The 27,360-nt window shown below is 36.6% G+C and overlaps 1 protein-coding gene across 1 annotated transcript in view; it reads left to right on the forward strand.

Annotated features, from left to right (window-relative positions):
• ZSWIM6 (zinc finger SWIM-type containing 6) overlaps window positions 1-27,360 on the forward strand; it is a 192,019-nt gene that overhangs the window by 152,722 nt on the left and 11,937 nt on the right. The window contains exons 5-9 of the mRNA XM_036278942.1: window positions 15,998-16,177; window positions 21,115-21,291; window positions 21,566-21,712; window positions 25,497-25,643; window positions 26,640-26,900. Of these exons, the coding sequence (XP_036134835.1) occupies window positions 15,998-16,177; window positions 21,115-21,291; window positions 21,566-21,712; window positions 25,497-25,643; window positions 26,640-26,900 (912 nt within the window). The remainder of the gene's footprint in view (window positions 1-15,997; window positions 16,178-21,114; window positions 21,292-21,565; window positions 21,713-25,496; window positions 25,644-26,639; window positions 26,901-27,360) is intronic.

Raw genomic sequence — 27,360 nt, forward strand, 5'->3', positions numbered from 1 at the left:
TTTTATAAAACTATTCTAAATACCATGAAAATTTAATTGGGACTTAAGATGCTGTATGATTCATTGTATACATAAATGTTCTATATCACATATGTAGTGTGCTGGTAGCATTATTTGTTCTAAGAATGTATTCCAGTTACTTTTTTATGCTGTCTTTTTATTTGTAATGTGAGATCATTAGTAGTAGATACTATTCTCACTATAGTGGCTAGTAGGAATGTCAGAGTGAGCATAGATAAAATGTGTCCTTTTCTTCCTCAAAACAATTTTAGAAAAGTTTTCTTCTTACTTTTCCCACTTCTTAGAGTTAATATTGTCCTTGTCCTGCCACCAAAGGGAAATCTGGCTGGAGGATTCTCCTTGCTAAATTGTGGCTCTCAAGAGGGTACTATCATGGTAGAGTGTAGGGAGTGTGAGAGTGAAAATGAAGAAAGACAGGCTGGGGATAATTTCCTTGTACCATTTCTTACCCTGAAGTGGCAGCATTCAAAAATTAACAAGGTCTGAGAAGCCTCATTTTAAGCTAGCTGAGATTCCCACGGGCTTCCCAGGGAATCGGGGATGCCAGGAGCTAGAATGAGAGAAGTAGAAGCCCGGGACTGAAGCAGCCACAGCCTTACACTGTTCTCTGTGTGCTGGCACCAAGCAAGGTGCGTTACAAATGTTATCATAGTTAATTTAAGCTTGGGTAGGTTAATGACGGGGAGGAGAATCCAGGGAAGTGATTAATAATGGTTGTCCTTTAGATGGTGTGTTCAGACACTGCCTTACAGAGCCTCTGGGGTGGGGAGGAAAAGGAGAGTGCAGGTGGGAGGGGCAGGTCCTAAATTTCAGCACAGTGACTTTCACCACTTTTACACAATGTTTTCCGTTAAGATTTTTCTAGAACAAAGGATTCTGATACTTAAAATGCATGCTTAATAGTAGTCTTCATAGACTTTTAAATAGCTGTTCTTCTTAGAGGTATAACAAAGAATAACTTTTTTATTCATACAAATAATTTTTTCTTAACTGTTTTAGGGGGAAGACAGGCTGGTAAATGATTTGCAGCAGATGGATTTTTGTGAGGCTGCTGTAAGCTTGTCTGGTCATTGTATAATACTGTTTTTGTGTTTTATTTAAAAATTCCAAATTGGAAGAATAGGACTCTGTAGTAAAATACAGGTGTCTTCTGACATTAAATTTCTTGGATGAGTTAGAAACTGGTCTTAGAGCTATTTTCTCAGGCTCAGATCTAAAGGTAAATCGCCAGTAGTAATAGTAGTTGTCGAGAATGTAGTTAACTCACACTCTCTATGCCTTTGCAAAGATAATCTTTGAAATAGAAATCCAAATCTCTGATTTTGAGCTATGACAAGCCAGACCTTGTTGACTGTAGGTCATGCTTTCCAGCCCTTTTCATTTTGGGTTACTCTAGTAAATTTCAAAATTTGCATCAGCAAACCTGGAGGAAAGAGTGAGAGTCATTCATAAATTAGGTAGACTTAAGTGATCAGCAGTCTTGACATGCCTTAGATTGGAAGTCAGTCTTTGTGGATGAAGAAGGGCTGGAAGATTTGGATGGGGGGGGGCCTAACAGGGCACTTGGGTCAAATATAAGCTTGGAACTGGGAGAAAATCTCATTAGGAGGAATGCTTTCAAAATGCTGCCAAGAGCACACGAGTCTATCTCCCAAGACCAAGTCATCTGAGGGATTTTTTCTTTGTTTTTTTTTTAAACCACTAAACTACTCACTGTATACTTTGTGTTTATTGGGGCATTTAAACTAATTTCATAGCCATACTTTTCATCCTGTATTAGTGTTCATTTATAAGCCCTCCCCCCTTTTCCCTTCTTGCCCACTAATTAGAACACTGAACATGATGCATTTTTTGAGTTCATTTTTCTGTAAAGGTGAGAAAAATAATATACCTGGCTAGAATTGGTGCTCAGTAAATATTTGTGAATGAAAAAAGTGAATAATTGAGGTGTAATGCTAGACACCTATTTGGAAGCATGAAGAAATGAGTATTTTTGGTGTACTGGAAACAGTGATTGAAAGACATTAATTTTCTGTGTCCTTAGCTTTCTGTTTCTTCTTTTAGTTTATCCTGCCTTCTCCACCTATATATATAGGTACCTGTGTATGTGTGAAAACACACACGCATGCACGCACACTGAAAATACAAACAGTTTAGAGCACAGAAGGGCAATGATTCCCCTTGCCATCAATGCTGCAGGTAATCTATTGCATTAATCAGTCAGCCAGTGGGAAATGCATGGGGAGTGATTATACTATCATACACAATACAATCAGCATGAAGCACTTGTCAAGACCAATACATCAAAGTTTAATTCAGTAATAGGATGAATTAGAGCAAAATGAAACATTCTGTTCTCCAAGAAACTCAGCACCCATCACAGGTTCTTTCTGAACTCCAAAGAAAAGTCAGTGCATTAGAAGTTGTTTTTATGAATAAAATTGCTGTTCCAATATGACAGGATACTTAAACCCTTTTTCTTGCTATTATTTTTTTAAATATGTTTTTTATTGACTTTAGGAAGAGGGGGAGAGAGAGAGAAACATCCATTGGCTGCCTTCTGCATGATCCCTTACTGGGGATTGAGCCCAAAACCTGGGCATGTGCCCTGACTGGGAATCAAACTGGTGACCTCTTGGTGCATGGGATGAAGCTCAATCCACTGAGCCACACCGGCTAGGCTCCTTGCCATTCTTATACAACCGTGGTGCTAGAATAGTCTGTAATTATAACCATTGGTAAATTTGATTATTTTTGGTAGGGTTCCTGTTTAAATTTTGTCCTAAATTGGTTCTCCATGGTAAGTGAAAGGCAAGTTGTTATGCCAGTGGCTCAGGGAAGCGAGCATGTATCCATGAATATGGTTGGTGGACAGTAGAGTACCTACCAGATCAGCAGGTGAATTAACAAGAGCCTTTTGTTTACAGTGCCCTATGGTAGGCTTTGGCATTGGGGAGTTTATAGTTTAGTCAGAAAACAGAATGAGTATGTGAAAAATGAAAAGCAGCCCAAACAGACTAAAACAACCAAAGAAATGAGGTTATATAAGGTAGGGTGTGTTTCAGAAAATTTTAAGGATAGATCTAATACATTTCATATTACAAGTCACTATTCTGTATCATTTTGTAATATATATTCAAAAGTAATTCTTTATCACACTTAACTCAGCATGTTTTTTCCAAAGGGGCAAATGGGCATAAGCTCACCGGGAATGTTTCAGTTTTCAAAGCCTTCAACTGGAATGTAAAGAACAGGGTTGTAGGAGCCACACTCAATTTTTAACTATAGATTCTGATTCCCACATTTACTAACTGTGTAGCCCTGGACAGGTCCCTTAGCTTAGGTAGAACCTCAGTTTTCTTATCTGTAAAATGAGCATGATATTGATGATTGAGGCCCTAAATAAGATAATTTATATAATGCTCACCACTTTTTCATTCCCAGAGTTTTTTATCTGTGTGGGGATAGGGATCCAGTAGAGAAAGAGGCATCCTGAAGACCTAAAGAGTATTTGCAGAACCAGATTTACATACATAGACTTGGAGGCAGGACTGTTGGACAAATCATGGAATCGTTTATGTAGACAGCTTAGTTAAGCAGCCAGGGCAAGCACACGGAGAATGTTTCGGAGATTACCACAGTTCACATTCCTTCTCACTATTGACTGCCCTTTCTGTATCTCAAAATAAGACATCGTCTGTCACTTTGTCTTTTTCTGTCTTTCCTTTCTTCCATCCCTCAAAAATGAGAAGAGTGGTGAGTGGTGGAGGAGCTGACTCTGGTTATTTTCTATAGAACCAGGTTCCTAATGAGGCCAGGCTGTTTCTGCTGAATCTTGCTTCTGACTCGGTAGCACTGACAAATCAAGTGGGATGGGAAGACTGCATGTTAGAGGGCCCACAGGTTTGCCCAAAAGGAACAGAGTTATCCGGGAGACCAGTGAACTGCTCTGGAACATAAGCGGTTTATCTTCTTTCTTGACAACAAAAAGAGAGTTACCTTACTTTAGTCTTTTCTTAGAGCCTGGTTAAATAACTGATTGTATGCCCTTTTGCTGAGGGTTTAGCCCTGCAGTGATCCTAAAAATTTTCTCTTTACAGTATCCCTGAGATTTTATTTAAAAAATTTCCCAGAAATGTTTTAGTAAATTAGAAGCTGGCATACCAAATTTAAAGTAAGGAGAATGTTTTTACCAGTTAAACTCATTTTCCAAACATGGGTGACTAACGTATTAAGACTGAATTGTACTGAGAACAATACTCTAATTAGGGTCACAGTTTTTGTGTGGTCTGACCCAAGATATTTTGTAACTACAGTTTTGCTAGCACAACTAATTATGCCAGTGATCTCCTCCTATTTGTGACTGCAATTAAGCATTTCATGGCCTCTAAATAAGTATAATTAGTTAATTGGATCATGCATGAAATTCTAACCTCTTATAATAGCCTCTGAGAACAAAAATAAATATGATAAATATTATGAATTGTTTTATAATTGTGGAACCCTGGGAAATACCAAAAGTGATTGTTTTACTTTGCCTGCTGCTATTTCATAAAAATAAACATGATATTTTAAAAGTAGAAATTAAATTTTCCATCCATATGACAGTCTTCATTCTACATCTTTGAGAGAGAGGAAAGGGACTCATTGACCTTTCTTATTTACACCTTTAAAGAAGGTGAAAGTACATGATTGTCTAACCACTATGCTGTACATCTGAAAATATTACAGAATAATATTGAATGTCAACAGTGGTTGAAAATATTTTTAAATGAATAAAAAGTAAGCAAGGTGCCCAGGCTGGTTTGGCTCAGCAGTTCGAGCATCAGCCCTTGGACCAAAGGGTTGAGGGTTCGATTCCCAGTCAAGGGCATATACCTGGGTTGTAGGTTCAATCCCCTGCCCAGGTGTCCTGCATGAGGCAGTCAATCGATGTGTCACTTTCACGTGGATGTTTCTCTCTCTCCCCCTCCCTCTCTTCCACTCTTATCTAAAAATCAATGGGAAAAAGTCCTCCAGTGAGGATTAACCAAAGAAAAGTAAACATAGTGATGTTGGTTGCACTGTTCCTCTGCTCCCGCTTCCCTTTACTCTCTTCAGTAGCATTAATCACATGGTACCTTCTCAAAAATAGGGAAAAGAGCAGCATTTATCAAAAATTCCAGAGCTTTTTTTTTTTTTTTTTTACCCTCGCCCGAGGACATTTTACCAATTTTTGTACAGATAGAGTGGGAGGGAGAGAGAGAGAGAGAAACATCGACGTGAAAGGGACACATCGAGTGGCTGCCACCCGCACGACCAACCAGGGCCGGGGACAAACTGCAACCGAAGTATGTGCCCTTAGCGGGAACCGAACCCGGGTCTCTGGACCGCAGGCCGACGCTCTAACCGCTGAGCCAAACCGGCCAGGGCTCCAGAGCTTTTTTATAGTAAATGTGTAGCTTTTATTTTAAACACTGGATTGATTTGCATATTAACAAAAAACATGGAATAGAAGGAACTTTGAAAACAAGTTTTATTGACTGGGGAGGGAGTAGCATTAGATAGAGAAAGGCCAGCTGATTTACAGATCACAGTGCTCCACCCAGCAGGCAAAGAGCACCTCAAGCCACACACAAGTACACTAGCCCAGAAATGCTGACGCCAGTCCCCTCTGACAGACCTCCTAGGACACTGTCATACTTTCACAGAAAACAGGTTTCTTCTGACTTGAATAATCAGTCTTGAATTGTAAGTTGAGCCTTTGAATTGTTTATCTACTGTTTTAATCTATAGTGAAATTACTTATTTGTTATGCCTGTCAGTCCTGAAAAATGCAGGGTTTTTTTTGTTTAATTAGATTCTTTTAGGTGGGCATATGTAGGTTTTTGTTGGATATGCTTTCTGTACATGCACGAGACATGTTCTAAGTACATAAGAATACATAGTTGAAGTATGGGGTTTATTGGTTGTATACTTAAGTCTACTTCATAATTTCAGACAGGAATATATCATTTGTATTGTACTGCTAAAATGGAGGAAGGGAATGATGATTCTGTCAAGACTCAGATCATTCATCTTGGAAGGCATATATGCATAGCTGCACATACAGTTCCTACTTCCAGAAGTACTTTCTGACCATATAACCTGCCAGGAGGCTAAACACCCTAGTGTTTAAGAGTATCGTTTTTGGGGGAACGTGGGTGTGGTACCAAATCCTGGCTCCCATCTCCATTTCTCTAACTTCAGTTTCTTTATCTGTAAGGTAAGTCTTTTTGTGAGAGTAAACTATGATAACATAATATCAAATACTTTGCACAGGGTTAATGTGAGGTCAATATTCAATAAGTGGCAGTTATTGTCAGGTGGCTAAGTAAAGATGTCATTCACTTTTAGAAATATGTTAGGTGAACTAGATGGAATGATCTTTGTACCCTAAAGACAGACACTTTAAAACTTTAAATGTAGACTCTAATTAGAAACCTAACATGTGTAACTGAATATTGTTAGGGTTTTCCTTGAAGGGGTAAAAAATTAGCATACACACCAGTACTTAATATTGCAGCATGTGTTGTGCTGTTAAGTTTTCCTAATGACTTGTTTGTGTTTTGCTTGATTTGCAGCTCTTCTCATATGTTGAGTGGTTTATTTAGATTTGATTATTTTAACTAACATTCTCATACTCATTGGTAAATACCTTAGTTTTCCATTTTGTAATCTAACAAACATTTTATAATTTTTCCTAAAGATTATAGACTTTATAAAAGTTTATAATTTTTTCTAGTCATTTTGATAGATTTTAAATGGCCACAGATTCTTTGCTGCTGTCATTGAGATGTGGAGTCTGTGTTCTCTCCTCTTGTGTCTGGGCAGTTTTTACAAATGTTTGACCAACAGAATATGGCATAGTAGATGCTGTGCCAGTTTCTGGGTGCGAGCCTTTTAAATGACTGGCAGCATCTGCTCCCTGTCTCTTAGAGGGTTCCATCCAGGGGAGTTGAAGAGTCTAGCTACCCTGAGGGCAGTCGAAAGGATGTTTCTAGCTAAAAGACATGCCATGAGGAAGCCCTTGCTGTCTACATGGAAAGGCTGTTTGGGAGCAGGAGGAGAGAGAACTTTTGAGCTATAGAATCGTGAGATACAATGTATGTTGTTGTGGTAAGCCATTAAGTCAGGGTCATTTTGTACATAGTTATAGATAACCAGGATAGTGGTTAAGACTTCTGACAGTACTTCATGCTTCTTCTGATGATTATTTTCCAAATGCCAAATGTCTCTAGCAGTATAGAATATAATAATGTGTGAAAATGAAGTTCTGTTATTTCAGTGAACTTTATCCCTTATGTTGGACAAAAGGATAAATTTTTTAGTCAAAGTTGAATCTATATTATTAAGAAATAGTGCAACATGGTGCTAGAATATCTCCATCTCTCTCTCTTTTTTTTTTTTTAATAATTTTTGTTCAACAGTGATTCTTCCTCACATTGGTATTCTCATTATACCAACTTTTACTTGGTTGACTTATGTCTTTTCCCCTTCCAATAATAAGAATTTGGATTCTGACTTTTGAGTTTCTATAGAAGACCGTGGAACCCTGAGCATTGCATCTAAAAAGGAAGGCAAGGCGGATGGTAGACCAGAAGTTTTCACAGGGATGCTAAGGAGGTGGGGAGGATGCTGAAGTGCATGGGTTTTTCAGCATTGCACTCTGTTCATCCTTTGGCATGGACAGAGGAAAATGTCATATGACCCTGTAGAGTTGGGGGGTGAGTTCAAGAAATGCCTCCTCCATGCGAGTAGGTAAGGATAAAATTACCCAAAGCATCTCATACTTCTAAGTGACTGTAGCCTGGGGTGGGGCCTGGGAGGCTAGAGAGAACAAGACAAAACATACTTAAAAGCTTATCATTGAAACTGAGGAAAAGGGGAGACTAAAAGATGTTTCTAGTTAAAAATCAAAGAATCACTTGCAATCTGAGCCCTCCACACTGGTTTTAACCTTTAAGTCTCAATTTCCTTAACACTGAAGGCTTCTACACAGAGGCTTGCAGGAGTTGGGGGAACTCTACTGTTTTCAAAACACTTTCTGCCTATATTATCTTATTAAGTCCAAACAGGCCTATGAGGTAGGTCAGAATTGTTATCCCTACTGTTTAAATAGGGAATTGCTGCTACAGAGAGACTTAAGTGGGCTTGCCCAAATTTTTGTGGCCGGTAATCCGTATCTTGCCCTTTCCAGATCAGATCTTGTTGACCAAACATTTATTCTTGGAAATGTAAGACAGTGGGTATGTGAGGTGGGGTAAAATGGTGGTGGTGTTTGCTGGGGAAGATTGGCCTTCAGGGCATCGGAATTCATTGATTTTAGTTACCTACATTTGCCGGCAGTGTGGGTAGTTGTCTACTGGCATTGTTATTGGTGCTATGCCGAAGTAACCAAAGAGGTCTTTGTGATGATTTGTCTTTTGCCTTAGTGTGATTCTGTCCACAGTCTCTGACTGTTCTGGTCAGGTATAGGATGTGAACAGATTTAAGACCACCTTGTGGGTTAGAACCATTCACCATGTGCAAAGAATGCTCCCACCCCTCCACCCCCCCTTCTTCCTGGGGAAGTTGCTTCCCTAGTTTTGTTTTTGGCTTGCATGTTACTGTGCATCTTTTTTGCTGAAATCAGTAAGTGCAGATTAGGTAGAGCAGTGAAAAGGAGAGGGAAAGCATGCTGGATGGTGGAGAAAAGCTAGATGAGAGCTGAGATGTGCCATGGATAATTCAGATACTGAATGCTGCACACACCAGTGATTTGATAATTGCCTTTATATACTTTGAGGTATTGAAGCTGGGAAAGCAATTTAAAACGATTGAATTTATTTTCATTGTAACTCATAGAAAATAATCAAGCATCTTTTGTGAAAGAACCAGTAATACCTTTTAGATGCCAGGTCCTCTGCTAGGTGCTGGGAATACAAAGTTCTCCTTTTTTTTGGTTGAGTCTTTAAAAGGGTTAATATTTCTAAGGGAACTCAGAATGAAGCATTTGATCATCAAAGAGTTTTATTTTTAACACTGCAAATGTTTTAGGTATGTGTTGGAGGGGAAGAAAATCAATGCTCAAAGTGGGACTCTTTGGAGAATGACTTAATTTGGTTAAGTTGGTTATTAAGACTAATTACAACTTTTGTACTGGTGACTGTTAAGATAAAAGACTGTATCTATTAAAGCTCTGAACTTGAATCTAGCATTTCATCCTGAAAGGATGAAACCTCTCTTTTTTTAGACAGGTGAGCAATAAAAGAATGTTAACAGGCAATTTAATAAAGGCTTGGGTTTTTAAATATTTTCTAATTCTGCAAAATGGAAATTTTTTAATTAGAGAAATGTAAACATAAATCTAAGGTAAGTTTTATGAATTATTTTTTCCTCAAGTCATAGAAATCATTCTTTAAAGTTTCCAAGAATATTTAGGATCTTGCTTGTAAGGACCATAATCTCTTTGAGATTTAGTTTTCTCATCTTTCAGTGGAAATATTAATTCTAACCATGGAGGATTATTGTGATGAGTTCATGAGAAAATGTCTGTAAAACCCTAAATATAATGCCTGTAGCTTATATTAGGCACTATTAATGATAATAATGATTATTTAATAAAGATTTTCTTTCTCAAAAGAACTTTTAAAAAAATAGAATTATATTCTCTTGTCAATAATGTTTTGCCTTCTTACAGTCTCTTGGGTTTTCCCCAGGTAAAAGTGAAACTCATGGATTCATTGTCATATTATCATTTCCTTCATATGCAAATCAGTCCATAGTATTACATATATTGATTAATATTTTCCTAATTTTATCTTTGAATTACTTCAAAAGAACTAGTGCTTAGTGTAAATTTGCTTATTAATTCTACTTTTAAAAACTTGTATTAAACTTGCATCTTTGAAAATAAATTGAATGAGAAAACAATGGATTTGAAACACATATATTAGTATATGTAATTTCTACATTTAATTTAACGTTAGCTCAATGCCAACTATCTTAGCTTTTAGTTGTCATGGTGATGCTTTTAATCTAATTTTCAAAATAAATATAGTTCATACAGGTATGGACTGAAATGCAGAATTCTGAATTATGGAATGGACATATTGAAAATAAATCTACATCACATCTGTCAATATTAATTTGTTTTTTTAATTATTATTAATATTTTTTTTATTTTCACCCGAGGACACTTTTGCATTTATCTTCAGATAGAGTGGGAGGGTGAGGGGGGCAAAGAGAGAGAGAGAGACACATTGACTGGTTGCCACCTACACAACCCCAACTGGGGCCGGGGACAAACTGCAACCGAGGTACGTGCCCTTAACGGGAACTGAACCCTGGACTCTAGTCCGAAGGCCGATGCTCTGACCACTGAGCCAAACCGGCCAGGGCATTAATTTGTTTTTTTGATTGCTGAGTAGTATTGTGTTGTATGACTGCACCACTGTTTGTTTATCCACTCACCAGTTGAAGGACATTCAGGTTGTTTTCGGTCTCCTGCATTTACGAATAAAAATGGCTATAAACATTTTTGTACAAGTTTTAATGTGAGTGTGAATTTTCATTTGTCTTGGATAAATCCGTAGAGGTGGGATTGCTGGGTCATAAGGTAAATATATGCTTATTTCATGAGAAATTGCTGAACTGTTTTCTAAAGTGGCTATATTATTTTGCACTCCCAGCAGCAGTTATGAGCATTCCAGTTGCTCCTCATCCTCGGCAGCAGTTGCTATTGTCAGGTTTAAAACTTCTTTTTCCAATTTTAATCATTATAATAGATGTATAGTGGTAGCTTGTATGGTTTTAACTTACATTTTCCTCATGATTAATGATGCCGAGCATGTTTTCATCTGCCTTTTGCCATCTGTATATTTTCTTTGGTGAAGTTTCTACACATGTTTTGCCTATTTTTTATTGGGTTCATTTTCTTGATGAGTTTTAAGAGGGCTTTGTATATTCTGGATTTGAGTTCTCTGTCAGATGTATGGTTTATACATAGTTTCTCCCAGTCTGTGGATTGTCTTTTCATTCTCTCAGCAGTGTGTTTTGTAAAGTAAAAGTTTTTCATTTTGATAAAGTCTACTTTATCATTTTATCTTTTATGTATCATACTTTTGGTATTGTATCTAACATTATCTTTGCCTAACCCAAAGTTATAAAGGTTATTTTCCAGAAGTTTTATGTTTTACATTTAGGTCTGTGATCCATTTTGAATTAGTTTTGTGGTTGTTTTTTGTTTTGTTTTGTTTTAGAATAGTTTATCGATTTTTAGAGAGTGAGAGACTTCAGTGTGAGTGTTCAACATGGATTGGCTACCTGTCACATGTCCCCTATGGGGATCAAGCCTGAAACCTGGACATGTGCCCCACTAGGAATCGAACTGGCTGCCTCTAGGTGCACAGGACAATGCCCAACCGAGCCACACCGGCCAGAGCTGAATTAGTTTTTAATAAGCTTATTAAATTTTTTTTTAAATAAAGTGTGTGATATAGATTTAAGTTAATTTTTTCACACAGGTATCTCATTGTTTCAGTACCAGTTATTAAAAAGATTTCTCTTTTCTTCTTTGAATTGACTTTGAACCTTGAATAGACCATATTTGTGTAGGTTTATTTCTGAGTTCTTTAATCTATGTCATTGATCTTTGTGCCTTTTCTTTCACCAGTTGTGCATTACTATAAGTTTATGGGAAATCTCAAAAATCACATTAATGTGAGTCTTCAGCTTTGTCCTTCTTATTTAAAATTCTTGACAGTATGTACACAGACAACTGCTAGGGGTTAGAGTGGGGTTGTGTTTAATATTTTCTGGTTTTCCTTGCGACTTTTTTACTCATGAGTTATTTAGAGGTCTGTTGTTTAATTCTCAAATATTTCCAGGCATCTTTTTGTTACTTTGTATGATTTCACTTCTTTCAGATTTATCAAAGCTTGCTTTATGGCCCAGAATATGGACTATCTTAGTGAATATTCTTTGTGCATTTAAAAAATAATAGGATTTTGTCTTGTTTTTTTCCTATTAATGTTAGGTGGAGTGTTATATAAATGTTATTTAGGTTAAGTTGGTTGATAGTGTTGCTTAAGTATTCTTCATCCTTGATAATTTTCTGCCTACTTGTTCTATCAGTTATTGAAAGATGAGTATTGATCTCCAAATATAATTGAAGATTTGTCTATTTTTCCTTTTAACTCTGTCAGTTTTTGCTTCATGTATTTTGAAGTCTTGACATTAGGTTAAGCTTTCTCATTTAAAATTTTTATGTCTTTTTGGAAAGCTGACCCTTTTATCGTGTTATGTCTCACTTTATCCCTGGTGTAGTATTTCATGTTCTGAAGTCTATTTTGCCTGATATTAATATGGCCACTTGAGCATTATTTTGAAAGTGTTTGCATGGCATGTCTTTTTCTATCTTTTCTCCTTTTAATCTATGCCATTATATTTAAAGAGTGTTTCCTATACACAGCATAGAGTTGGATCTTATTTTTAAATCTTATTTTACCATCTCTTAATTGGTATGTTTAGACTATTTATATTTAATATAATTATTGATGTGGTTGAGTTTTTTTAGGTCTGCCATCTAATCATTTGTTTTCTGTTTTCCTCAGTTCTTTCTCTCTCTCCTGCCTTCCCCTTCTTTGAGTTATTTAATTATTTTAGTATTTTACTGTAATTTATATTTGTATCTCTTTGTTGTTGTTGTTGTTGTTGTTGTTTATCCTCACCCAAGGATATTTTTCCAGGCAGATTTTCAGATAGAGTTGGGGGGAGGGAGAAGTGGGGAAGAACCATCGATGTGAGAGAGATACCTTGAGTGGTTGCCTCCGACATGACCCTGACCAGGCCTGGGAATTGAACCGCAACTAAGGTATGTGCCCTTGACCAGAATTGAACCCAAGATTCTTTGGTCTGCAGGCCGACACTCTAACTGCTGAGCCAAACTGGCCAGGGCTTCTTGTATTTTTTGTTTTCAGCTTTACAATAAACATATCTAACCTTAAACAGTCTACTTTGTGTTAATATTTTGTCATTTAGAAGAATGTAGAGTCTTAACAACCATATAGGTCCCTTTACTTCCTCTGTGTTATAATTTTCATGTGTATTTCATCTACATACATTTAAAATGCCACGAGGCAGCGTGCAAATTTGTACTTTCAATAGTTCTACTTATTTTTAAAACTTAAAGGACAAAAATAGTCTCTTACATTTACTCAAGTATTTATTATTTCTGTGCAGTGTGAAGAAACTTCCTTTAGTATTTCTTCTAGACCAGGTCTCTTGGCAACAAATATTGTTAGTTTTCCCTGATCAGAGAATGCCTTTGTTGCAACATTTCTGAAGGATATTTTTGCTGGATATAGAATTCTGGGTTGACATTTCATTTTCTTATAACACTTTAAAGATAAAGTTTCACTGTCTTCTGCCCTTAGTTTGAGTCATTCTTCTATGTATGGTATTTCATTTTTCTCTGATTGCTTTCAAGATTTTTTTTTTATCTTTGGTTTTTAGTGATTTGATTATGATATTTTTGGTCATGGTTTTCCTTGAGTTTACCTTTTTTGTGGTTAACTGAGATTCTTGGATCAGTGTAAATTCGTCTTTCTCCAAATTTAAAAAGTTTTGACTAGTTTTTTCCAAATTTTTTTGTGTCTGTGTCCCTTCTTCTGGGACTCCACTGACACAAATGTTAGACCTTTTACTATTTTCCCACCTGTCTCGAAGGTTCTGTTGAGATCATTTCTATCTATCTTCAAGTGCACTGACTTTTTCCTTCTGTCCATTCTGCTCTTGATTCCATCTAATGCATTTTTTATTTCAGATCATTGTTTTTTTCAGTTCTAAAATTTCCATTGAGTTAGTTTTTATAGTTTGTATTTTACTTCTTTCAATAGTGTTTACCTTCATCTCATGGAGCACAGTTATAATAGTTGCTATAAAGTCGCTGACTGATAATTCTAACATCTGGTTCATCTTGGTTGGCATCTGTTGATTGTTTTTTCCCTTGAGAATTGATCACATTTTCCTGTTTCTTTGTAAGCCAAGTAATTTTGGATCCTGGACATTTTTGAATATTGTGTTGTGACAATCTGGGTCCTATTAAAATCCTCTGGAGAATTTTCTGTTTTTTTAAAGTGTACAATCAACCAGAGTAGACTCAGAACATAAGCTCTGTTTTACCTTCTTCGGGTGACGATTTTAGTAAAGTCATCAAGGCCTTGGCTGTGCTTCCTAGGGTCTGTTTTGTGCACATGAGATGTTATAATACTTGTGCCTCTTTGTACACAGTATCCAGTATCCCCTTGCTCCAGCTCCGAGGTAGAGGGCAGAGTTCCTTTTCCCAGTCCTCTCACTAGCTAGATGAAATTTTTCTCAAGGTTTTGCTCAATATACCCTCTATAAAGTTACTCTAATGGGGCTAATCTTATGTCCAAGCCAGGAGAGAAAAAGAAAAACTAACAGGAAATCACCCCATATTTGCATCTTTGTGTTTTGTTTCCATAATCTGCTTGCTATTGTTTACTTTTCAGAGCCCTCAGATTGCTGCTTTTTGTATTTTGTTCAGAGTGTAGGAGCTTGTTTTTCAGTTGGCATTTAAAAATATAAATATGGCCCTGGCTTGTTTGGCTCAGCAGTTAGAGTGTTGGCCCGGCCAGAACAGAAAGTACTGGGTTCAATTCCCGCTCAGGGCACATACCTTGGTTGCAGTTTGTCCCCAGCCCCGGTTGGGGTTGTGTGGGTGGCACCCACTTGATGTCTCTCTCTCACATCGATGTTTCTCTCTTTCTTCCTCCCCTTCTCCCTCCTGCTGTATCTGAAGATGAATGCAAAAATGTCCTTGGTTGAGGTTAAAAACAAACATACATACATACATATATATATATATATATATATATATATATATATATATATGTATATGTATCTGTGGCTTAGATAGATTGTGGCCACTTTTATTTTCTGATGGTAAAAGTTAGTTGATACTTAAAATACCAGATTTTCTAATTGAAGAAGCTTGCTAATTTTAAATGTGGAAGCATGTAAAGCATCTCTTTTGCACAAACAAAACAATGACCATTCTTATCTTTATTCATTTAAACAATTGATTAAAATACAGACATGCATACACATACCATTTCAAAGAAAATGTGAATGGCTTTGAAGTATTAGTATCTATCTTGTTTTGAAATTGGTGAAGAAAAACTTGAACTTTAAAAACTTGTGAAATATTTACTTGAATTAGCTACTTCTTAATTTAAATTATGAGTTATGTTTTCTAAATTCCTTTTGGCTTTTACTTTGAAAAGTGAAATTTTGATTAATGTTTAGCGATTTCATTCACATAAAGATATAAATTTAGTGATTTATATGAAGATTAGTTTCTGGTTAAATCAATTAGGGAAGTATGTGTAAGTGAATTTTACCTTTAAAAGGTTATTGATATAATAGATATGCACACTAATTAACAAACATAATAAAGTTTGAAATGCCTATATACAAACTAGGAAATTGTTTGTGTTTATTGTATGCCTTTATGATTTCATTGCATAATAGTAATCTTAGAGGGTAATTTAATTTTTGCACAAAAGAATTATTTAGAGTGGTGTGTTGCAGAATCCATGTATAAAATCTGTTTATAAATTAAAGTGGCAAATTGGACCTTAGGGTTGTATTTTTTATTGACTTTTTGTCTAAAATGTCACACAAGTAGGAAGATAATTAACAATAAACATTTGAAATATCTTTCATATTTATTAGTAACAAATAGTGTTTGGATATTTGGTTCAAATTCAGACTCTGTTGTCCTTCCATTAACTCTGCATGAGATCTGTGGCTTGGATTAAAGGGAGAATTGAGTTGTAAAAATGGTAGGTTTGGAATTTATTTTGAAATGGTTTAAAATAGATCATTAGCTATTAGAACTGGACATTGTGATAAATTTAGAAATTTACTTCTCTCTCTCCCTTTAAATTAGGTGCTCTGTGGATGTGTATAGTTTTAAATCCCCACTGCAAGTTGGAACAGAAGTCCAGTTGGCTAAAACAGCTGAAAAAGTGGAACAGTGTTGATGTCTGTCCATGGGAAGATGGAAATCATGGCAGTGAATTACCCAACTTAACCAACGCTCTGCCTCAGGGTGCGAACGCCAACCAAGGTGAGTCCACAGTAGTAGTCTGCTCACTTTGTATCTACCTAATTGTGCACATAGGTTTATAACAGTAACTTACAATATGTGTGGGAAAATAATTTTCTCCACTTAAGAACTTACTATAACTCAAGGATTTTAATATATTTTGACTGTGAATGTATACTTAAATTTTTACCTAAGACTATTGTGTGCTTTTTTTCATATTTTCAGAATACAGATGGATGTAATACTAATATGTATTAGTATGGGTTATTTACAATTACATAAAATTATATAGTATATAAAATTGCTTATTAAAACTATTTCATTTGAATATTTTTTAGTTTAATAAATCATGGTATAGGTTTGTAATATTAAGCTTGAGCAGCTGTGTGTTTTTATCTCTTGGTCAGTTCACATTTGGGCTACTATGTAACTGAATCAGTTAAAAATTCTTAGTTTTAGAATGTAGCGAGTAAGCATTTTATGACTGGGCTGGAAGGGCATGGGGTGCTGTTGGCATTTGGGCTAGGAAATTATTGATTGTGAAGGATTGTCTAGCATACATACTTCTACCTTGTATAGGCTAATAGTGCCCTCTACTTTGAGACAACTAAGAAATACACACAGACATTTCCAAATGTCCTTTGAAGAACCTCTGTTACTCATTTCCATCCTGGGTTTCCCCCCCGCCCCCAAACTTCTCTCTCTGTTGGATCCACCCATTTAGCTTAAGTCTCTCTCATATTTTTTTAAAAAAATCTCTCTCCTTGGCCTCATTTTCTTTCTCCAGCTACTGCGGCATTTTCTTCTCTATTTCAGAACCAAATCCTTAAAGTAGTTAATGCTTGCAAATAAAACTTTTATTCACTAATTCATGTTAGTATTTCTGTGTGATTTTGTGTTATTGCCTCCTTTTTTTGTTTTTGAGAAAACTTGAAAGACTTTAAAGTTATGATAGATGCAAGGCGAGAGTTAATTGACATCAGAAGGATCCCAAATCTCTACTGTCGTTCTGTGTGTGCTGGCCCCATATGGAGTTGGTACTTCTGGAAGAGCTGGACAGTGTGCTGAGTGTGAATGTGAGTTAGCATAGTGTTTTCAGTCTCTATAAAGAAAGATGCCCTGGCCAATTTGGCTCAGTGGTTAGAGTGTCAGCCCGCAGACCAGAGAGTCCTGGGTTTGGTTCCCGCTAAGGGCACATACCTGGATTGCAATTTGTCCCCGCCCTGGTTGGGGTCTTGTGGGTGGCAGCCAGTCAGTTGTATCTCTCTCACGTCAATGTTTCTCTCTCTCTTCCTCCCACTCTTCCTCCTGCTGTGTCTGAAGATAAATGCAAAAATGTCCTTGGGTGAGGATTAAAAAAGAAAGAAAATTACATGTATTACTCCATAGAGTCTTGTCCAATGAAAAAGATTGAAGTTTTAGGACTTGGGAAAGATGATTGGCTGGCTCTGCTTTGTCTAGAGATATTTTCCTTGGGAATTCAGTATTTGAAATCTGTCATATCTTTATTGCTCATGATTTTAATAACTTTGAAGAAAATAAATGTACCCCTTATACTCCAAATTCTTTTCCAGAAGCTCAGAATTTTCAAGTTTAGCAATTCACCATTTATTCTTTTTCATTGCTAGAAAGGGTATGCCTACATCTATCCAGTGGTTCTCAACCTTCCTAATTCCATGACCCTTTAATACAGTTTTTCATGTTGTGGTGACCCCCAACCATAAAATTATTTTTGTTGCTACTTCATAACTGTAATTTTGCTACTGTTATGTCTTAGGCAACCCCTGTGAAAGGGTCATTCGACCCCCAGAAGGGTCGTGACCCACAGGTTGAGAACCGCTGATTACAGGCACTGTCATTAATCTATTTTTTTATATTTGGAGGTTTCTCTCTGTTTCATTCTCTACCTGCCTTTTGGGAGCACCTTCCTGACATTTCACACTTACTTTTACTTTCCGTTTGGTAACTTTCCCCTTGGTTAAACAGGAATATTCCGTTGGCTTCAGAATGTCCTTAAACCATGGTCCAGCCTCCAGATGAAACAATTTATTTTATTTATGGTTTGGCCTAAGGGTATGAAGTCAGGACCTAGTTTCTGAGGGCAATATTTATAGCTGTTGTGCCTAAAGGCACCAGGGCTCCTGCTTTTAGCATAATGCATCCTCCGGAGGGGGTTGTCGGAGGGGGTTGTCGGAGGGGAGCTGAGCAGGCTGCTGGGGGAGAGCCTGCCGAGGCCAGCGGAGCCAGCAGTGCCACCGCAGCTGGGCAGAGGTGCATGTGCCGGCACTTCAAAGTGACCGTGCAGGGCAAATCAGGCCCTGTCTTTGCCGAGATTGTTAGAATTAATTAACAACAATAACAGTATTAGAATCCATACCCTTTGAAAGAGTATTTGACGCTTTAAAATATACCACGATGATAGCCAATTTTTTATTTTTTTGATAAAGGAACTGATTTCTCCTTTTTTACCTTTCGGATTTTCCCAGATTTTCTTTAATCAGTGTGTATTAATATTCACACACTTTATTTAAAATTTTTACGAATCTATTTATTATTTTAAAAATTTGGTTAAGGCCCTGGCCGGTTTGGCTCAGAGGTTAGAGCGTCGGCCTGTGGTCCAGAGAGACCTGGGTTCGGTTCCTGCTAAGGGGATGTACCTCGGTTGCAGTTTGTCCCCAGCGCTGGTTGGGTCATATAGGTGGCAACTACTAGATGTGTTCCTTTCACATCGATGTTTCCCCCTCTCTCTCTTCCTCTTTCTCCCTCCCACTCTATCTGAACAAAAATGGAGAAATGTCGTCGGATGAGGATTAAAAAAAAAAAAGAAATTTTGGTTAAGGTCATCTGCTTCACTTTTATCTACTTTAATTGCAAAAGCTGGAAAGCCACAGACATCTAAGATAAAAATTGACCATATTTTAACACCTATTCCAAACCTACTTTCTACTTTTTTAGTCCTCATATACATTCATAATCAATTTTTTATGTTTGCCATATTATTATAGAGCTTTCTGTCTTACATTTTCATTGAAATATTATTTTATTAGTATTTAGCCACTTTTATTGCATTTGGTTTTATTGTTCTTTTAGAGCTAACAACTGGTTTTTATTTATTTTTTTAATGGAATCCTAGTCTACAGCTTGCTTCTATTATTGATACCACAGTGAACCAAATCAACAGGGAGACTCTCCTTATTTTAATACCTGCATAACATTAAGTTGCTCTTTCAAAATCTTTTAGTTTTAAATTCTACTTCTTTGATTTGAGCTAAACAAAATAAATAAAATGACAAAGGCACTTAAAAATGTGTGGACTTTGGAATGAATATTTGATCAATTGACTGTGAGAGGTGATGGAACCATTTCCCTATTGATTAGAAATGTATTTATTCTGCTCAGCAAAAGTCCTGCTAGGTTCAAAAAGGCCCTTAAATAATAAGGCCTACTCTTCCCATTTGAAAGGTGTACAATTAAAACTGCTAGCAAGGGGTCTGGGGCAAGGACCATAACACATACGTCAGTATTTATGCCTCTTAAATTATGTCATGTATGCATTTTGATATGTCTGCTATGTAAATACAGATACCTAAGTTGACTTGAGACCAAGCCAAAGTAGAGTTTTTCTCTGTTAAAGACCTGTCAGAAGCCTTTCCGCACAGCTGAAAGAGGTGAACTTGGAGTGAGGATATCTGTGTTTTAATCTTGATTGCCATTGTCTGGCTGTGTGACCTTGGCAAGTCACTTTACTTCTCTTGATTTTCAGTTCCATCAGCAGAATAGAGGGGTTGTATTAGATGAGTTCTTGGAGCTCTTCTTGATTCAGTTCATTTTTTATTTTTACGAATACCTTTATGTCTGTGCTTAGCCAAAGCTCCAGTGATAGGAAGGTGAAACATTATCAACTACGGAAGCTCCAGATTTTGCTTCTCATTTAATTAAGCCTCAGAACAGGGAGGGTGATATTTGAGCTAAGTACACATTAATAAAAATAGTTCGTTCCCTTGGTTTTCAGTTGAGCTCACTAAGTCTGTGCCATAATTGAAGGTAAGTCTGGAGTGGGGACACAAAGGGTGGGAGTGCAGGTAGAATTTGAACCGTGTAATCCAGAGCAACTAAATATTCCCAGGAGTTGGGGTGAGAATATCCTTTATTCCCCAAACATTTTTTTTCTCCGTCAGGTCCTGAAACTTGAACCCTCCTCGGAGTGTATGCTTCTGCTCTTTTGTGATGCCCGGCATACACTATGCTGGGGACATCACACCAGTCATGGAACCTGCACAGGAGTCAGGAGGCAGCCTGTAGGGGCAAGGTAAGTGCGCTGGTTTGTTTTGTAGCTATGTTGTGTGGCTTTGTGAAATGTTAAATATATGCATTTATGCCCTTTGGGATATAAAGTGGAATTTAATCATTATATCCCAAGAAGCATAATAGTTTTAATTGTGCAAAACCGCACAATATAGTTAAAAAATACAACCAAAAGCACAACCCTTATACATATCTTTAAAGGCTGATTGCGTCTTCCTGAAAGGTTCCATGGCTGGTGTCACATCTCTTGCATAGTGTTTGTGAGAGCTGTTGATCCCATCAGGGCAGCCCACCACAGCACCTCAGAAGTGGGGAGCAGTGAGTTTTCATGTGGTTTTTGTGCCGAGTGCCTCCTTTGAGTGTATTTGGCATGGAAATTAGACGACAGTTCTTTTTGCAGGATGCCTTTAACCTTAGCTTGATGGCTGCCGAGTGTTTGTGTGGATAAAACAAGTGAGTGAATGGTGGCTCTTTGGGCTGATTTGCCTCCTAAGTACTTAGGACATGAGAATATTCACCCTCCATCCTTCTGCTTAGGGGGCGAGGACAATGTGTGTGGGTTTGCTCATGAACATCTGGCCGCAGAGTGGTATGACTGATTTATTCACATATGAATAATAGCTGACATGGCTTTCTGAATTGTGGAAAAACAGATTCATCGAACAGGCCACATCGGACAGTGTTCACCCGAGCCATCGAGGCATGTGATCTCCACTGGCAGGATAGCCACTTGCAGCACATTATCAGCAGTGACCTATACACCAACTACTGTTACCATGACGACACTGAAAACTCCCTCTTTGACTCCCGTGGGTGGCCCCTCTGGCATGGTAAGTGCCCAAACCGGAAAGACATTTCCATGACTTACTTCTTTGTTTAGTTTCTATAGCATTATTGGAGTGGGAGGAGGAGAGACGAGGAATTCAATGGGAGATGGATGAATGCTTGGCAATAGGAGCTGAGTTTTTCATTCAAATCCAAGTTCAGAAATGGTTTCTTGTGTCTTTTTAATAGTATTTTGGGGGAAAACATCTTACTATGAAATCCTGTTTTTATGGACATACCTGACAATGGCAACTTTCCCTCCTTTACTTTCTATTTTAGAACATGTTCCTACAGCCTGTGCAAGAGTGGACGCATTACGTTCTCATGGGTACCCCAGAGAAGCACTGAGACTGGCAATAGCTATTGTTAACACGTTAAGACGACAACAACAGAAACAGTTGGAAATGTTCCGAACTCAAAAAAAAGGTGATTGTGAAGGAGTTTGTTTCCATTGAAATGGGATTCTCGGTGATGACATCATTAGGTTTTGTGTTCTTTTGGGAGAGATGGCTTTTAAAATTAGAGTGAGGGGGATGGCTGTACTTACCACTCATTTGAAATATTTAATAGCTGATTTGTGGGAAATTGTAGGTATTTTGTCTCCTGGTCTAATATTGTAAAAAGTAAGATTTTTTAAAAAATATCTCAGGCTAGTTAATTTTTTAAGGGAGAGAATTTTTTGTTGTTAATGTTTGAGTAACTATTTAGTATATCTAAATTATCTAAAACTAAGTTAGCTAAATAACTGATTTGTGAAAGTGTGTTTTAATTTTAACAGTAGGTTTCTTGGGGGTAGACTGCCTATGTTTGAATCCTAGCAGTCGGTCCCAACTGGGAGTCCTTGGGCAGTGACGAGCTTTCTATGATTCAGATTCCTCAGCTGTGGAATGGGGCTCAGTTGAGGCCCTATCTCCTAGAATTCTTGAGAAGATTATTAATCCTGTAAAGCACTTAAAGCAGGGCCTGGCACAGTGTGTAATCACTCTAAAACTTTTTACTTGTAATAATTTGTACATAAAGACATTTATTAAAGTGATCATAACAGAGAACTCCTGGATTTTTTAAAATCTGTAAGTAACATTTGATGAACTGTCAGCTGACAGAACACATTTAACTTCTCTTCATCTCAGTTTATTAATCTTTTAAATTTTATATTAGGCATTACTGAGTAATAGTTCAGAGGGTCAGATTACCTGATTGAAGCTCTGATCAGAAAAAAAATATATAAGTCTTTTCTGGATAATCCATTCACTTCTTGTTCCTTCTATAGATACAGGTCTTTTTATGTTTCTTTGCAGGATTGTATTTACTCTGGAATTTTATTTCTTATTCAGAAAGATACTTTTAGTTACTGTAGTTTTTTTTTTTCTTTATATGTTTTTGTTTTTAATTCTTAGGTGATTATACATGCTTCACCTAGATACAGCTATAAATTATCAAAAGTTGTTAAAATAGGCTGGAGATTGAATTGAAGTTTTTGTACTATTAATATTTTTAATGTTGAAAGTATTATAAATGTTAACATTATCAGTTATTTGATGGAATAAAATGCAAAAGGTACAATTTGAATCAAAGAAAGGGGAACTCAGATGAGATTGGATTAAAATATCCCTGATAATCATGACTGTTCAATTTTTCATGTTCTTCACATCATCAATAGTTACCAGATGTGTTTGTAAAATATGCTGTGTGGCCCTCTGGAAATTTTTCCTGAAATCCTCTTCCCCTAAATACATATAATATCTGGCCAAAAGGTATTTAAAGTATAATATTCAAGCTAAGAGAATGAAGCACATTTTATACTACAAAGAGAGAGCTAGCTTATGATTATATGATCTTTAAAAATCACAACTTTTACTAAGAAATGTTTTAAAAATCAGTTTAATAAAAATACTGCAGCCTTGGCCGGTTTTGCTCAGCGGTTAGAGCATCAGCCCGCGGACCGGAGAGTCCCAGGTTTGGTTCCCACTAAGGGCATAGCACGTACCTCAGTTGCAGTTTGTCCCCGGCCCTGGTTGGGGTCATGTGGGTGGCGGCCACTTGATGTGTCTTTCTCACATCGATGTTTCTCTCTCGTCATTCCTCCCTACCTCCTGCTCTATCTGAAGATAAATGCAAAAAAAATGTCCTGGGGTGAGGATAAAAAAAAAAAAAATGCTGCAATATATAAGAAATGCAGTATAAAAATGTTAGTTCATGGAGGTAAGTTAGCATACATGTTCAGTTAGACTCCTTTGGTTATCTTTGAGCCCACTCTTAGACACATTTCTCTTTTATCCTGGGAGCAATGAAACCTTTATTTCAAACTATTCTCAGGTATTACTGGGATTATATGTATATACCTATATCATTTCCTGCTCTTTTGTCTGTCTGTATTTAAAGAATATGTTTATCATGGCTGTTATAATTCCACATTGCAGTAACAGTTACTTGTTACATGGTCAAGATTGGTAAATGAATTATCTTGTACATTTTTAATACTATATGGCATGATATGTCAGCTTCTATTTTTTAATTGAAGTATAATTTACATACAACATTATTTCAGGTATCCAACATAATGATTCAATATTTATATTTTTCAAAATGATCACCACAATAAGTCTAGTTAACATTCATCACTACATATTGTTACTAAATACTTTTCTTATGATGAGGAAGTTTTAAAATCTTTTCTCAGCAACTTTCAAATATGCAATACAGTGTTATTAACTATAGTCACCATGCTGTATATTACATCCTCGTGAGTATTTATTTTATACCTGAAAACTTGTACCTTCTGACCATCTTCACCTATTTCACCCATCCCCCTACCTCCGGCAACTGCCAATCTATTCTCTATATCTGGGGGCTCAGTTTTTTTAAATACTTCACATATAAGTGACATCATATGGTACTTGTCTCTCTCTGTCTGACTTATTTCATTTCAACTTCTCAATTTAAAAAAAAACAACTACTTTTTAAATTTTATTTATCCCATTTCTGTGTTTTTTCACTAATTTTATTTTAAAGGAAAGGACATAAAGGAAATACTTTACAAAGAGGAAATACTTTGTAAAATTTTATTCTCAGTTTCCATCACTTGACAGTAGATGTATTTGTATGAGCACAACACTTCCCTTCATCATATGTATATTCCTATCAAGTGTATGTATTTGGTTGTTCCTAAGAGTAATGCTCATATTTCTTTTTTCATACTGGTTATGTATATGAAAACCACTGATAGAAACCAAAAGGAAAAGCCATTCCAAGGAATCTAAGACCAAACTTTTATAAATTTTAATACATCATGACAGGCCATGCTTTATTTTTATGTACTGATAGTTGATAGTCCAAAACCAAAAAATTTCTAAAGGAATATTGGATTCATGGAAGGCTCTTTAGCAATTTACAAGTCAATTTTTTCCTTGTATATTTTATATTGTATATAGATTTTAATATATTTTCCTTTAAGAAGGAGCTACTACTATTTATTACTTTAGTAAACACTAAGATATAAAATGTTGCATTTTTTACAACAGTGGAATGTGTCTTTTAAAATATTTGCAGCTTTTTTCAGCATGCTGTAATTTAACTTGGGAACGGGAAAGAGCTCACATTCTGTGAAAAAAAATGAAAAGGATATGTTTCATCCAAATTTTATGTTATCTTTTGCTGTGGTTCCTCTTTGTGGCAAATGTCCTCCCTTAAATGGCTTATTGATCTGTGATAAAGAACATTTTCATGAGGTGATAGAGAAGTAAGGTAGTAATTAATGTTCATGGGGGAGTCCAAGTCTAACCCAGGCCACAGCTGCCTTTGAGTCTTCTCCGGGTCAGATGATCCAGGGAGCTCCGACTTGGAGTAGCTTCTCAATATAATTGTGGAGTTATCCATTGGTGATTCTGGGGCTACATTAGTCCTCTTTAATGTCACTCCAGGAAGTGAGGGGAATTGTCCCTAGCTTCTCAGGTGAGAAAAGTGTAAGTTGTAATGATGACCCAGTGCCCTGGACACATGCATTAAACAGATATTTGGGAGCTGTCCTAGGAGGTTAGTACCATTTATATTGATTTACAGATGAATCTTCAGAATTCACATTAGTCCACAAGTTGGGGATTATATGTACTGTTGTTTTTTAATTAAATTCAGCATTAGTCAGGATGCTGCTATTAAATGTAAAGCCTCTCTTCCCTTTACTCTTTCCATCTCACTTCTCTTTGTTACACAGAGCTGCCCCATAAAAGCATGACTGCTATAACCAATCTGGAGGGCTGGGTTGGACACCCTCTGGACCCTGTGGGCACTCTTTTCAGCAGCCTTATGGAAGCCTGCCGCATGGATGATGAAAGCTTCCCTGGATTCTCCAATTTCACAGGTAAAACCATTGACTTTTGTCTCGTGTGCCTTTTTTTCTAAACTATGAATGACATCGGTCATTATTTTTCTTCACAGTTTGTTTTGTGAATCCATACAGCTAACAATACCTACCGCTAGCAAGAGAGCAAGGAAATAGACACTCTTACGCTTTTCAGGCAGGCTTAGATTTGACAGTTGATAGCATGTGTAAAGAACCTTAAAAATATTGTCTTCTAGTCAGTGATTGTGCATCTAAGAATTTATTTGCATTTAAGACTGTTCTCCAGCATAGAGATGTAAAATAAGGATGTGCATCATGTGGAGGGAGGGGGGAGTGTCCCTCTGCTTCTCCCATGGCTGGGTGAGCTCAGAGGGTTCATTAGCTTCCCCTCCATATTTTCTCCTGTGGCGGTTACCTTTATGGATTATGGGTGACCAAAAACTCTTTCAGGAAGAGGAAAGGTGTGACTATGAGTGTGCTTTCCTTGGGAGTTCAGTGGTTGAAGTTTGTTAAAGTTTCTAATAGAAACAACAGAGATAAGAGAATGCTCAAAGAATCATTATTCTTGTGATAACTCTGACTTCTTTGATAATAAAAAAGACCTTGAAATTGGGTCACATGTGTTTTCTACTGTTTTCATTATAAATTTTAACATTGCAATAAAAGTATGCAAACTTTGTTTTTAAGAATTGGTAACTATTGCAGTTATCATATAATTTTATACTTATTTAATTAAAATCTTTCTTCACTCTTAAATATTCTTATCTCTTCTTAGATTTATAGTTTTCTTTGGTGATTCATTTTAAATGGGAGAAAAATATTTGTAGCATTCACAAAACATACACAATTAGTCATTCAGGCACAGTTTAAAAAAGATATTGGAAAACTATGCACTTGTTTTTTGGTCTTCTTGAAATTAAGTCAATACTTCATTTATAAGTACCTTTGTAAAGTAAATATTTGTACCTGAAAAAGTGGTTTCTGAATTCTGTTTTCTATTGTGATATTTTACAGAGAATATGGGACAGGGCAAATCTCTGGAATACCAGCATCTGCCTGCACACAAATTCTTAGAAGAAGGGGAATCCTATTTAACACTGGCTGTGGAAGTAGCCCTAATAGGGCTGGGACAGCAGCGTATCATGCCCGACGGGCTGTACACACAAGAGAAGGTTTGCCGGAATGAGGAACAGCTCATTTCCAAGCTTCAGGAAATTGAATTGGATGACACACTGGTGAAAATTTTTCGCAAGCAAGCAGTCTTCCTATTAGAAGGTAGTTTAATGAAGAGGTTTTTCACTTATCTAATGGAAACACTTATTTATGTTGGGAGTACTGTTGGAATGTATTTGATTATGGTAGTTATCCTGGTGGTATGGTCAGTGAGTGTCATAGGCATGTTTTTTATTCAAATATAGTATCACTTAATAAAAAAATACAGATGTTTAAATTTATATCATTTGATTTAGGTGGTCACATAGGATAGCCTATTCGAAATGAGTCCCATTTGATGCCACAAGCTCTGAAAAGAACTATTTTTATTTTGACTTGGTGTTCCTGAGATAAATGCAAGTTTGATATTTAGTGAGCTATTACTGGTAGCCGTGTTCCTCTTTGCTTGATCAATTAAATAATAAAATGGAAATTGATCGGCATTCCTCTAAATTACTGGCTGTTGCATGATGTCTCGGCTTTGCATGTGTATGTCATTTGCACATGCTAACAAAGGACTGAA

Source organism: Molossus molossus, unplaced genomic scaffold (genome assembly GCF_014108415.1).
Source record: "Molossus molossus isolate mMolMol1 unplaced genomic scaffold, mMolMol1.p scaffold_m16_p_3, whole genome shotgun sequence".
NCBI classification, from domain to species: Eukaryota; Metazoa; Chordata; class Mammalia; order Chiroptera; family Molossidae; genus Molossus; species Molossus molossus.